The 14896-nt window shown below is 47.5% G+C and overlaps 1 protein-coding gene across 25 annotated transcripts in view; it reads right to left on the reverse strand.

Annotated features, from left to right (window-relative positions):
- Positions 1-13041: 13041 nt before the first annotated feature.
- PLS3 (plastin 3) overlaps positions 13042-14896 on the reverse strand; it is an 81659-nt gene continuing 79804 nt past the window's right edge. For all 25 annotated transcript variants that reach the window (XM_042851203.2, XM_065556796.1, XM_042851199.2 and 22 more), the window contains one exon: positions 13042-14321. In XM_042851203.2, the coding sequence (XP_042707137.2) occupies positions 14189-14321 (133 nt within the window). In that variant the 3' untranslated portion in view covers positions 13042-14188. The remainder of the gene's footprint in view (positions 14322-14896) is intronic.

The raw sequence follows: 14896 nt of genomic DNA on the forward strand, positions 1-14896 counted from the left end.
GGCCCATTGCCCAGCAGGATTTCTGGAGCCTCCCCACCCGCTCCCCTGCAGCACTGCGACAGCTGCAGCTCTCAGGAGTCCCCTCTTGCTCCCCGTCCCAGACCAACAGCATTGGCCTAAGCCTGCCCCAGGCCCCTCTCCCGTCCGTCAGTCTCCAGCTGGTCTCCTCCGCGTCGGCAATGGGAACTGGGAATTTGAATTTTCCATGCAGGCCGGCAGACAGGATGTTCAGTATGCTCCCTTCTGGCCTTAGAAACTTACAGCTCTCCTCCCTCCATCTCGCACCTTCTCCCAAGGCTCCGGTTCCTCCCAGCCCCCCAGGCTTCTCTCCCCTCCACAGCTCTCCTCTTTCTTCCAGAGTCACCTCCCTTCACTGCCACCAGCTCTCGCCTTCCAAGCCTAGTTACGTGGCAATTAAAGTCGTCTATTCACACAGCAAGAGAACCCCAGGAGTTCGACTCTAAACTTTGAGAACTGGCCCAAGCACCCCTGCACTTTGGGGGACAAGGGATCTAGTGCTGGCTCGCCTCTGCTTAGAGCGCGGCAAAAGCTCCTTGATGCTGGCCTGTTGCTGAATCCAGTCTACCTGGCAGCAGGACACACCCGAGATTCCTAGCTAGGGGAGTTACCCTCCCAGTCTCGGTCAGTCCCACTGTCCGCAGCACGGGGTGTCTCTGCAAAGGGCCCTGCGTGTGTCTGCCACAAGGCTGACAATAAGTGGAACCTGAAGTGAACTCAAGGGTCAATGCAACCAGGGGCAGTCCTTAGGGGGATCATGTGCCGAAGCCGGACCGCCAGACACTTTTGAACAGGCCCCCAAACTTTTTTATTTACTTATTATTGTTAATTTTTTAAAATTATTTTGTCTGAAGCCTGGACCTTGACCAAGAAATTTGGACCTTGACAAAAAAAGAAATTGACTACCCCAGCTGCAACCAACAGAAACCAAGTTCTCTCCTTTCCCTGTGGCGTTGCTCTGGCTGGTACAATCCTTAGCCCTGGAGTTTGTAGCTGAAGATTTTGGCTGGCTCTATGCTCCGGCTAAGGTTCAATCACACCTCAGGATAGTCTGTCCCTTCACACGACACTCTAGGGCCCAGGCACCAAAGGTGATTTCCATTTACGTCTCTGGAAGTTAGGTGCTGAAAAGCATTTGAGGGTCTGGGCCAAAGCGCTTAGCAGGTGTCCCCTGGTGGCACCGCTTCCTCTGCCCCTGTGGTGCTGCAGACTTGGGGGCTTCCTTCATTATTTTCAGGTTTTTGACACTGACCGTTTCAGATCTAATTATTCTGCTCATAAACCAGAGCTCTTCCCACCCACCATTCCCACCACAACAGGTCTGGGAAGCCCACTCAGCCCCCGCAGATTGGGAGGACTTCCTTGACTATAAAGTGCCATAAGTCAGACAATATGGCATCACCCGACATGAAACGGAGGGATGGAAATAACAAAACACAGAGCTGCCTTCCCCATCTCTCTGCTGTTTATGTAACTGTTGGTACCACTATTCCCGGACTCCCAGCAGCCAGGCCCCAGACGCTGCATGGTCCAGACACACTTGCTAAACGCACGTTAACAAAACAAGGCTTTAGTGTTCCCACCTGCCTGAGAGAAGGCCATGCAGAGAACAACCCTTATTTAAGCAGAGAGACAAGACCCAGAGACCCCGGAAGGCAGCTCAGCAAACAGGCTGACTGATTCCTGCCGGCTGGCCTTGCCCCGCTCAGCACAGCCACCTTCCCTATCTCATACCCCACACATTTTCTCCTGGCTCAGCGATAAGAGAGAAGCTGCTAACTCAGCTTGCAAAGTGGAGGAGCAGAGAGAAAGTTTGCTGAGTGGGCTCAGGGGATACAAACGCAGAGACTTCAGCCCTGGTATTTGCCCTTACACAGTCGAAAGGAGCTTATCTCTTGAGTTCTTGGCTTTCCTTTGTGTTGCCGCCAGCTACCCTCTTGAGCAGTGCATTATGGGAGTGAGATGCTAATCCTGGTCCGACAAACCTGACAAAATGTCATGGAAATTGTGAAAGCATTGTGTTCTGTTTTCCAAATGAACCAACCTTTTATTTCTGAATATTTTCCAGAGAATATTTTTAAACCAAATCATTTTTCCCAGCCTGATTTTTTTTTTAAATTACACTTTTATTGTGAAAAATGTCACGACTAAGCTGACCAATCAAAACTGACAATGCAAAAACACAACTGGAAACAAACAAAAAAGCCCTACTTTGATGGGCAATACAACCCCCCCCCCAAAAAAATTAAAAAGAAAAACACGCTGACTAACCTTTGCACTTACAGTTCCTATGGAAAACATTTAGATTTTTATTTCAAACCATTTTATTTCTTAACCTTTTTTGTGAAACACGGTCTCATTTTTTAAAAACGGTCGTTTTTGGTGAAATATTGTCCCACTCCAACACTCCCCAGATCTAGCAGAATTTCTGTTTTCCTTCTAAATCAATGGCTGCTCCATGGCCTGCGTGGCTGATCATTCCTCACTGACTGTTCCCCTAACCTGCAAAGCCAGCGACCGCGCTGGAGTTCTGACCGCCACTAGAAAGAGCAGGGCTGGAGCAGGGTATTAGGCTCCCGCTGCAACACACACACACACACACACACACACACACACACACACACACACATTATGATCTCATCTGACCTCCTGCATAAGCCAGGCCACAGGACTTCACCCGGGAATTTCTGCATCAAGCCCACAACTTCTGCCTGAGCGAGAGCAGCTCTGGTAGAAACCGTCCTCCCCAGGCGTTTGAGACCTCACCCAGCAAGCTGCTGAAGGGGGTTACCACGTAGGCTGATCCGTAGGGTTGCGTCCGTGGCTTGGAGAAACAAGATGCTTCTTTTGAACAGCAGCCTCATACCACTGCTGTACAAAGCCAGTCGCCAGGTCAGGCCACAGCTGCAGAGGGGGGAGGGCTAGCTCAGTGGTTTGAGCATTGGCCTGCTAAACCCAGGGTTGTGAGTTCAATCCTTGAAGGGGCCACTTAGGCATCTGGGGCAAAATTGGTCCTGCTAGTGAAGGCAGGGGGCTGGACTCGATGACCTTTCGAGGTCCCTTCCAGCTCTAGGAGATAGAATATCTCCATAACACACTGAGCTGTCTCCAGAAAAATTAAGGCCCAGCTCCCCCCGGTGTCCTAATGGGGCTATAACATGCGGGTCATCCTAGTGAGGATTATTGTTATATTTGTTATTTGCTCATCTTAGCAGGGAAGTAGGGTGACCAGACAGCAAATGTGAAAAATCAGGACAGAGGGTGGGGGGTAATAGGAGCCTATATAAGAATAAGACCCAAAAATCAGGACTGTCCCTATAAAATCAGGACATCTGGTCACCCTACAGGGAAGATTCCTGCAAATAAAGGACACAGGCCGTTTGGGGCATTGACTTGTATCACGTTTAGTGTAGACAGGTGGTCAGCCACATCTCCCCTGGGTCTCCTGGAAGGGCAGCGTAGTTCTTACTGATGGTTCAGAGGGTCGGACAGGCTGGGAGAGAAAGGAGGGAGAACTACATGTGCTTATCAGGCCATGGCATCCTCTCCACTCCCGATGTAGCACGGCACCTGGGCTGCAGGAACAGAGCCAGGCTAGGGAAAATCAGCTCCGTGCTGGGCTCTGCAGTCTGACGAAAGCTCTGCTCCTGGACAACAAACAGCGCATCGGTGATACTCCCGCTGCACTCCTCTGGTGGGGGGGGTGTAGGGTTCATGCAGCCACCCACCACAGAGAAAAGCAAACTGCGTCCACACTGTGGCATGTGGCTACACGAGTCAGCAAAAGGCTCCTCTCCTCCTACAAGGAAAGGCGCAGGCCGGGCGAGGCAGTGGGACAGTATTTTAGCCATGTAAATGGAGCGTGCGTACTCAGGTACGTACCCACCCCATTCAGGCGTCTTTGCTATACTTGCCTAAGCCATGCTTCGCCGTCTACACTATTTATACACCTGGTATACATACCCTCTGAGCCGCAGAAAGCAACATGCAGTATAGACGTACCCATAGATTTTAAGCTCCCTGGAACAGAGGCTTTTTTGTTGTGTTTGTACAGCACCTTGCACACTGGAGTCCTGGTCTGTGACTGGGGTCCCAAGGTGTTACAGACATGCGACAATAACATTCACTAGCAACGACCAGCAACCAGAGCCCAGACCTAAAATCCCCCACCCTGCAGAGATCAGAATCTAGATTCAAATTTTGCCACTCCAGCCCCCGCACTCACCCGCTCCAGTCCATCTCTGCTATTCACTGAGGTACCAAGCAACATATCAGGGCTCTGTAGAAGTCCTTCCCTAGTGCAAAGAGAATGCAGGCCAAGGGAAAGCAAGAACACCGTGCATTTCCCATCCAGCAAGGGGCAGTCTACAAGAACACCTTGCTCAAACTGTCAGCACATAACGTACCCATTGCACAGCCTCATCCAGCTACGCGTGGGCACCCAAGCACACACTGTCCCTGGGGCCAGGGACAATCCGTTAGTTCTGTGTTCTTACAGCACCTACAGGAACAGGTCTTAGCCCATGATTAGGGCCCCTAGGTGCTACCGCATTACAGATAAACACCAATCTCTGTAGGAAGATCAATATTAGACATGATTTCAAAACACTTTGCCCTTTGCTGCCTACTGCCACCCCCCGTATGCCATCACCTTCCACGTGCCTTCTCTGCAAACAGGGTCATCCGCATGAGATCCACCCCATCACACAGGCAGCTACTGGCCTTTCAAGTAGCAACCAGTTGTACCCCTGTTACAGTGCACCCAGTCTGTACTGGCCGAAGTCACAAGGCTACTGCCTGGAGCAGCACGTGGGGAAAGGAGAAGAAAGAACATGTCAGTCTAATTTCAATTTTAAATGGTTTCACTGCCGGTAGCAAACTCAGCTGATTTCAGTACTATGGATCCGTGTGTTGGCAGCACTGCCTTGCTTTCCATAACCTGAGGTTTGTTTGTTAAACCCAGCCAGAATATAGAGCCACTCTCGGTTGCTTTTCTTTTTGGACCTTGCATCCGACTTCTATAGGTCAAGGATCTGGTTAGATCCATCGCAAAGCCGGAACTCCTTCACCGCCCCAAGTCTGCACAGAAAAGCGCACCAGAATTACCTTTTCCAATTGACATCTCATTTGGGGTGTTCAGACTCAATAGGATACACAATGTAGCCAGCTATGAGCGAATGCTTTATGTACATCAGAAGATCCCCCATCGCCAGAGAGATCCAGGGTTGGAGGTCTGCAGCCACCAATCGTTAGCATGTGGCACCAATCATTCTCCTGCACATGGTCCTGCCTATTTACGAGAAACAGCAGCTGATAACAAGTCTGATCTTCCATGGACGTGATGGGAGCCCTCAGATCCCCACCCCATCCTGCCCTCTCTCTCGCTCTCCCACACTCTACTTCACGCAGCTTAGAGAGAATGGCCATTAGCACCTCTTGACTCACGTGGCATCGCTTCTTTAAACTGTTGATCCATCAGGGAGGGCAGGAGATGGAGTCTGGCCTGGTGGGAGAAGGGATGAAAACACACAGGGGTGCGGTGACTGAACCAGCTGCCTTCCAAACTAAAACCACTGCAACCAAAGCGGCAGGATTTACACATTCCGTTTAAAATTGTATTTTGACTTCAAGGGAATAGTTTTAAGTTGTTGAAATTCATCTCACCAAAGACATGCCTGGGAAGGCCAGATGTTGCCCTTTGTTTGTAAGTTCAGCACAACCTGCCAAGGTGAGGACTGGATAGTAAAGATTCACTATTTGGAATATGTTAGGAGCTACAGACGGGGGGTTGTACACGTTCCTGAGAGGCGGCTCGGTCCAAAGCCTGGGACACGGGGCACAGGACTGGGACTCTGGTGATCTGGGTTCCAATTAAAGGACGCACTAATTCCAAACGGCACCAGACCCGGCCAGAACAGATACAAAACCTGCAGACACATCTCTGTTGCTACAATGATCAACACCCCCCACAACACACCTTTCAAGATCCATGGGTCCTACACAAGCCTATCCCAACATGTGCTGTACCTCGTCCAGTGCACTAAATGCCCCAATAACTCCTGTGTGGGTGAAACCCGACAATCACTACGCTCTCGAATGAGCTCACACCGGAAAATGATAAAAGGCAAAAACACCCTGTCACCTGTGGGTGAACACTTTCCCCAAAGCGATCACTCTACATCTGACCTCTCAGTTCTCATCCTCCAGGGAAATCTGCACAACACCTTCAAAAGACGAGCCTGGGAGCTTAAATTCATAACTCTGCTAGATACTAAAAATCATGGACTGAACAGTCACGCTGGATTTATGGCTTATTACAACAATCTGTAACCCACTTAACCCCCTCCCACCCCACAGCTTTCTCCCTCCCCTTCTGTGACCGGAGAGGTATTAATGGGCCACTTCACCTTGAAATGTGTGTTAGCTACTTATGCTGAACAGTCTGTTCCACCTCGTGTTTAGCTGTGGCACTCGGAGTCCATTTCCAGCCCTGAAGAGCTCTGCGTGCAGCTCGAAAGCTTGTCCCTCTCACCAACAGAAGTTGGTCAATAAGAGAGATTCCCTCCCCCACCTTGACTCTCTGATATCTTGGCACCAACATGGCTCATTATGAAAAAAAGACACATTTTCATTGCAATTCAGATGGAATGAAAATGAAAAAATATGTTTCCAATATCCATTTTTTGTATAAAGAACAGGAGTACTTGTGGCACTTTAGAGACTAACAAATTTATTAGAGCATAAGCTTTCGTGGGCTACAACCCACTTCTTCGGATGCATATAGAGTGGAACATATAGTGAGGAGATATATTGGAGTACACATGGCTGCCCCTTGGTGGCACCAAAAACAAAGAGAATTGATGGGTTATTCAAGCAAATTCCCGTTTAAGAATGAGAAATCACCTGAGTTCTAACTCAAACGGCCAGAGCACACGTGCTGAGGTATCCCGGAGGTAAAGTAATTGCATCACATGCCTTTCCTGAGCTGAACACAGACCGGCTGGGATCCCATCAAAGGGCTCCGGAGCGGTTTTATTCCCTGCACTATACGGCCCCCATCGCTACAGAGCTGGGGGGAGCAGAGCCTGCCCGTGGAGATAAATGCAGCGTTTCACCAGAGGAGGGGGCCAGGACATAATGGACAAGCTAGAATAAAATCTGCATTGGGAGAATTGCCCGGCTAACAAGAGCACAAGAGATGTCTATAAGGACAGTACAGGTGTGATTCTAGTGTAGACAGAAAGCAGACCTGAGGCATGGAAAAGTGCCCATCTTAGTCTCTTCCCTGAGTAGACTAGAGCCTTATAAGTGTGAAAAGCAACAGAGGATCCTGTGGCACTTTTGAGACTAACAGAAGTATTGGGAGCATAAGCTTTCGTAGGTAAGAACCTCACTTCTTCAGATGCAAGTTGCATCTGTACTTCTGTTAGTCTCAAAGGTGCCACAGGACCCTCTGTTGCTTTTTACAGATTCAGACTAACACGGCTACCCCTCTGATACTTATAAGTGTGAGACCCCCCACACCTCACAAGAGGGAGAAGACAAGGGGCCATCTGACAACAACAAGCCATAGCACAGTGTGTTGGAGGTAAGAGACGAAGGGGTTAAGTAAAAGGAGGATTTTGATGTTTTTAAGTTGCTCATCTCTTCCTGAGCCACCATTTGAGGAACTGCACTGCCTTTCTCCAGCTCTGTTAGCGAGCTCTAATGTGTGGCTGAATTAAGAAAAGCAGAAGATGAGTTAGTAAATATTTTATTTCCACCCCACTTACCATCACCCTAGGGACATGTCAGCACATTTATCTCCAGCCACTTCAGGGGCTCTTCTTCCATCTGTTGTCCAGCACACAGTGTCTCACGCCCCCTGGGAGCGACTACTTTGCAAAGTGTGCAGCAACGTGCCAACAGTAATGGCCCTTCACCCTGGGCAAGTGCCAAGGGTGACGTGACACGCCGTTTGCTCCTATTACTTGCCCAGTGGGCAAGCAGATGCCGGTATATTCCCCCCTCCCCCTCTTGCCGCTACCAAGGATGGGCTGGAGAGTGTTGGTAGAATGGACCCGAATGCTAGGAATAGCCGTCTGGCAACCCAGATTCTTTCTGGAGACCTAAGAGCACTTAGCGGCGTCAACTGCGGCTTCGTGCCTTGGCAGCAAAGTAAAAGTGATGTTGCAAAAATGAAGACAACGAGAGCTGTGGCGCAGTGGAATGAAACGAATATATAGGGCTCAGCTTTGCTGCTTCCGCTGCCCCATCCGGCACGGGGGTACCCGAGTGCCTAATACTAGTGCGAAGAGTCGATGGTGGGAAGTGGAACTGCCCAGCTAACATGCACCACAAGGGCAAAGGTGGTGGCTTGGGAAGAGACAGGCAACAACCCTGCAGTGACTCAGAGACTTGGGCCATCACCGCTAAGAGCAACGGATTCAGAATCTCATATGGGAGTTAAGACTTCACAGGACTCCCAGGCCCTCTGCCCCCAGGCAAAGGCTTCGTTATTCTCCATGGGTGAATCCGGCCCCTGTGGAGAAAGGCAGGGCGTAGAGACGTCACAAGAGCTATCCACCACTTCAGTGCTATTCGCAAGTCTGAAGAGTGCGCTGGCCTCATGCTGCCCCTCAGCACGGCAGTGAATTTCAGTCTTACTGGTTAATGACGGTGAAGAAATGTGGCCCAGAGCGGTGTAGACAGGCCTTCCGACCGGATGATCACAATGGTCCCCTCTGGCGTTAACACCCATGAATCTAAAGATTAAGCCAGCGGGTTAACTCACCACCTCTGTGCTGGAGCACACTGGCCAGCCACGAGATTCTAGTGCCCTCGTCTTCAGGTTTATTCCTTCAGCACTAGAACGGTTTAACGTACGTTCAACACGCCAGTCATTTCCTTTCCCACTGGCCCTGGGTCGTCTGCAGAAGCCTATCTGCATTGTGTTCCCACATTAAGCAGCGGCCTCCCTTTCCCAAGCCCAGGATATCTCGCCCTCAACATAGGGTAGAAGAGTTGGCAGAGGTCATGACTGATGTCTTCAGTTTGATTGGAAATTGCACCTTGACTCCTACCATATCACGTCTGTAGCTGCCCGCACGCACGCTAGCTGGGGTGGGGGCCGCCCGTCAGACCCCATTCTAACAGCAGCAGCAACCCAATATATAGACCATCCCCCTATTCATTGCTCTTACCACCTGATGCCTCCATCCCTACTAATGATGACTTTGTGGCTGAGGTAGGTTCTACTGATGGACAATCCAGTTTAAGGACCTCTCCCCTCTTCCAGTTTTTCTTCCTGTGCCAGTCTCTAAAGCGTGTTTCCATTCCCTACGCAGGGAACGTTGATCCTCACTGAGCTGACTTGCGAGCAGATTAGCTCTGCGTTTATTCTTACTGGACAGCTGCCAGTGCCGAGTGAGAGAACCTGCCTGCCGGCTGATGGGCTTCCCGGTTCCCTTCCACTGCCACCCCCCTTCTCAGCCGTCTGACCCAGCTGTCCATCACTACAACTTAATGAAAGGAATGGCACATCTCCCAGCCACTGCACTATGCTAATCCAAAATCACACCGGATACTGTAGCCTTCCCTCTCCCCATTTGTTTATTGTTTCTGGCCATAAACTTATAGCATAAGATCTTTGGCTCTGGGATGGTCTTTGTTTCACCCACTTGGACAGTGCCTACCCCAACGGGGCCCTGACTGGGTCTATAAACAATGCCATAATACAAACAAATAGCGAATGAATCCAGTAAGGTGCTTTTCTAACCAGAAGTTCACTTATGGAGGATAACTCATATGCTTCAGCTAGCAACCAAGCCAACCCCCACACCACCACCTTCTAAGGCACGTTAGGAGCCAGGAGATTTGCTTGCCACTGGTCTTCGAGAACATTTGCTGTAAAGATTCTGATTGATTGAACAGAAATGCATTTGAGAACGGCGTCTCTCCGGAGGCAAATCGTAGCATTTATGGAAAGCTGCGTAACTGGAGCTGCTCATGGATTGTATTCACTTCCCGGCCGTCAGAAAGAGGAACATGTTTTCAATCATTCAAACAGAACAAAGAGAGACTGTGCCTAACTTCCGTTTAAGCTGGGATCGTCCAAGGCCTTTCGTGGTGAAAGGGATTTTAGAGGTTCAGGGTAAGATTTTTCAACACTGGGAATGAAACCTGGGCTCTACCTTTGTAGTGTCCAGGAATTCTTTTCCACTTTGCTGCAGAGAATGACAAATCCCGGACGTGCTCTCCTCTCTTGGAAGTGCCTGGCCACGTGCTGCTCCCAGGAGCACAGCATTGCAGCACTCTGTCTCCCAGTTTATGGCCATAAAGGAGAGACAAGCCCCCACTTACTGCGGCCCTTTTACATGCTCAGAGTTTGGGGCTCACTCTCCTATTAACACATACATTCGAGACTGTCTGAGGCCCTCCTCTTGGCCAGGCACCGTTCTCACAGCTCAGAAACGGGCTACTCTGTGGCCTGGATCTCGGCAGACAGAACTCACAGGCCAAGCCTTCAAGTACTATGGTCTCTTCACCCCCAACTCCCTGTTCTCTGGGCTTTGGTCTGGCGTCCTCACAGTGGATCACACTGGATACCTCATTGGGCAACAGACGTGGGACTTGTTGGCCTTTGGTGCAGGTCTTGTTATCGACTTCACCTGCTCAACATACAAAAAAAAAAAGCCACGACACACTGCCCCTGCTGGCAGTCTGCAGTCACAGCATAGACGCGGTGATTGAGGATGCAGGGGAAATAAACCAGGAGCCAGGATAGACAGACATCTGAGAGGAAATGCTCACACTATTCGTGCCCAGGTACCTCACAAAATGGTGACATTTATCAATAGGTGCACCACACTGTAACCTAAGCACTTTGCTTCAAAAGCTACACACATCTGACTGGACATTTGCCGCTTCGCATGGCCCTTTGAAAACAGACATGCTTCTTAGTTTGAACCGGTTTCCCTTTAAATACGGCTCTGCTGCCCCATTACACGGATCGTAAATCTGACAAGGAATGCAGCTGATGTTAACTGTAGTCACTCATCTGCAGCTCAAGTCCAGAAGTGAATTCAGTACGCCTAGCGAAGCTGAGCGCTCAAATCATCTTTTGTGTGTGTGGATACTGCTAAGAACAGCAGGAATTTAGAGAGAAAACCAGTAATTAAGAAATAAAAAGACAAGACAGATACGGGTTTCAAAGTAAAACATTGGAGAGGTTAGAATGCTACTCAACTAGTCACACAGCATTTATACCCACGAATACCTAGGAAATGCTTTTGCTGAAGTATAAAAGCCGCCTCTTCCCAATACACTAGCTAGAAGACATTAGCAGCATTATTACAAATAATTCCAGAGAGGAGTTGCGAAGGCTTCCTCATTACTAGATCCAAGCATAATAAATCTGACTGCACAGAACTCTTCCTAGATGAATCTCCACGCTGGCTCTAAAGACTACAGTTACTTGCAGCAGCAAGTCTTTAGAGAAACGAAATCATCTAGACAGTAAAAATGTCATCTTTCGCCAAGAATTGGAAATATTTGGACAGCCTTATCAGGCAGTTGACACAATAATACTCAAAATATAAAGCACGTATTGCAAAAACAAACAAACAAACAGCAGACTGCACACAGAACAGCCCTGACAGGGCACATCTCCCTCCCGAGACCATCAGGATGGCAACTTCATAGACAAACCAGAACCAGATGCTCTGATAATGGAAGTTAAACATGTAATCACAGATTAAGTGCATCATATCAATACTGCTTCCTATCATGATCTCCAAATCATCATCGCCTGGACTTCCCATACGGAAATATTTACTCGATCACAGTACGCTCCATAGCAAAGCAAGGTCCTCACATGTTGCCAAAATTCTGCAAACACTAGCTTACAGCCTTAATTATGGATGAAAACTTACAAAAGCTAAAAGACAGAGGTCTAGGTATCTTTGTGCACTTAAACCATGTGGCATGCTGGCCAGGCCTGGAGCAAAGATCTTCGCGCAAACAGCTTTGACAACTATTGACAAAACAAAAGTTAGTCGAACATGCCCTCTGAACAGTTTTATATTGCATTGTGGAAGTTGGGCTATCCTTAATCTGTCACTGAATTCAGTCTTAAGGCACAGACTTCAACCACCTCGTTAATGATGCTTATGAAAAGCTTGCATGAAGTGCAGAGTACCATCAAAAGTGTTTGAAAACCGAATTAACAAATTTGCATCCACGCCGGCCATGTGGATCAACATGCCGACGCTTGACTTACGACAGTACCCAGCCTCTGCTCAAAAGCCAATGTCTTGCCTCTTTTAAGGTCCCACAACATCTGGCTGCACAACTGACTTCTCCGTGATGTTGCAGAACGCGTGGCATGCACCGTGCTGGCGATGTTACAGCTCCACCAACCCCTGTGGGAAGTTAGATCACAGGGCTGGCCAAGCAGCTACCAAACAGGAGAGGCCAGAACCCAGGCCTATTCCCTTTCTCCTCATTATTTGGCCTTATTACACCCTTTGGGATGAGGTACTACTAGTCCCCAAACAGCATTTACCCAGCCTCTGTGACCTAGGAGCTAGTTCCCTAATTCAAGAGGGTTCAGTGGTAGCTGGGACATCTCCGGAAGGGCACATGCTGGGTAGGCACACTGGAGTGGGAGACAGCCACAGAAGATTTCAAATGGTTAGCGTCCTTCCATAAAGGATACTAAGGATCAAGGTGGGGAAGGACACTAAAGTTGGATGGGATAGGATTCCCTTCGCAGGTCGTTTGAAACAACAAACACAGTTATAACTAACAAAGTTTTCACAAAGTAGCTAGTCTGAGATCAAGCAATTACGTCAACCCTCCTTGCCCCCAACATTACTGAGCAAAAGGGGAAAAAATTGTTCTTACGCAGCTCCCAGAAAGCAAACCAAAAGATCAGCACAAAAATCCCACACATCCAAACCATGGAAGTAAGTTGAAAAATTGAATGGTCAATAAGGAGAGACAGACAAGTGTGAATCAGATTAAATATGCAAAAAAAGAAGCTTGTATTTAAATGTTTTTATTTCAACTAATGCTTTGCCACCATATTACATCATTTGAATAGCTCAGAATAGCAACAGGATCTCAAAATATAGCAAACAGCTTGCCAAAGCAAGAGTACATTGACTCCTATGGATACAGCTCCTTCCTTCTTTGGTGACACCACTTCCTGCATAGTTGTAAAAAATAGTTTTGTGTCTCGGCCCTTTGCAGTTCAGATTACTTAACCCTGCTGCTGTTTGTAACATTTGCCTCTTCCCTTCACAACCGCCCTACAAGGTTTTATTCCCAACAGAATTTTAAATAAAAAAGTAATAGAAGTTTACATGCAGGATTTGTAAAAATTATTTTCTAGGTGCACACAAAATTGAACCAAGATGCGTACAAAAATGCATTCATTTTGATTCTCAGATTTAATGATGCCATCAGCATGTTATCTGATGCCATCCGATGTCCAGTACTGCCAGAGAGGCTGAGTTTTATGGTGGTATTCTCAAATATAGTCTATCTTGAAAGACCTTTAAATAAAGGTAGCAAGAAAAAAAAAAACGCTATGCTTTATTTGTAAAGTAATCAAAATATTTGTTATGTGTATAAAAAAGCACCATGTAGCGAGAATACTGCAGGAAGACTGATCTTCAGAAATACAATTTTCTCATTTAACCTTATAAATTGCGCTACAGATCCCAGCTTCTTCTGTAACTTTATGGTTACAGAGGCAAGGAATAAAAGCTCAAACCCAGAACACACAAGATTTGACCACAAGACGCAAGTTAAACTGTCTTTTAGAAAGAAAGTGAGATTTGTTTCTATTAAGATTCATGCCAACCACCTTAGCAACCCTCAGAAGAAAAACACGGACTATCTGAGAAACAGGTCCAGTGCAGCATTTTTTAAGATGCTGGTCTGATATGAATGCATTTCCGTGAGCACTTTAAATCAAACTTCCATTCTGGGAAAAGAGCAAATCTGTTGGTTAAAAACTCCTCTCCCTGAGAATGTTGATAATGTTCTAGTCTTGCAAAGCAAAACTGAGAGTCCTTGAAACTTCAACAGTTCTTAGGCCAACAGCATTTCATCCCGGACACAGCTGATCGCCTAGTCATGCACGGGGGTGGCAGGTTGGGATTTTTGCACGTGTCTCAGCATCTTACACTTTCTTCATTCCTCTGCCCATCAAACAGGCAAACACGGTCATAACCATCTTTGGTTTCACCTCCACAAGGTCCTCTGGAAGAGCATATACTCTGGCTCCAATTCTTCTGGCCATGGACACAGCATACCTGTTCAGCAGTCAAGAGAAATGAGTACATGTAAACGTTTGAAATCCCCCCTTTATCTGAACTTGCTAGCCAAACAGCCAGCCTTTGCAGTGTGATTTCAGTGATCACTAACACAATTTAACAAGAAGGTATTAACTCCGATTTCAAGGTGTGATTGTTTAGATCTGGGAAGTAGATTTGTTTTATATATGCATTTTTAATGTAGAGCAACTGGTTTTAAAATAACCTTATTACAGAGAATTAGCCGTTTTTAATATACACGTTACTTGATATTTTGAACCTAAGTCCATTCTACAAACAGTTAATGAGAAAGTGTAATACATACACCTTGAGTTATTCGTTGCATATTTAATATTCCTTAGAGATAAGTAAATACTAACCCTTATTAGTTCAGAAACTTAACTATTCACCATCTCCTTCTGTTCATGCTCCTTGTGTTTGCTTTCTATCAATATTCAAGCAAGCAGAGTACTGAAAGTTACCTGAAAGTTTGCTGTTACAGTTATTACAGAATCTTAATGGAAAGCAAGTTTCAACTTTCCAGTTCAGTACTCCCACTGGAAAATTATTTTGAA

The sequence above is a fragment of the Chrysemys picta genome, chromosome 9 (assembly GCF_011386835.1).
Source record: "Chrysemys picta bellii isolate R12L10 chromosome 9, ASM1138683v2, whole genome shotgun sequence".
In the NCBI taxonomy this organism is placed as follows: domain Eukaryota; kingdom Metazoa; phylum Chordata; order Testudines; family Emydidae; genus Chrysemys; species Chrysemys picta.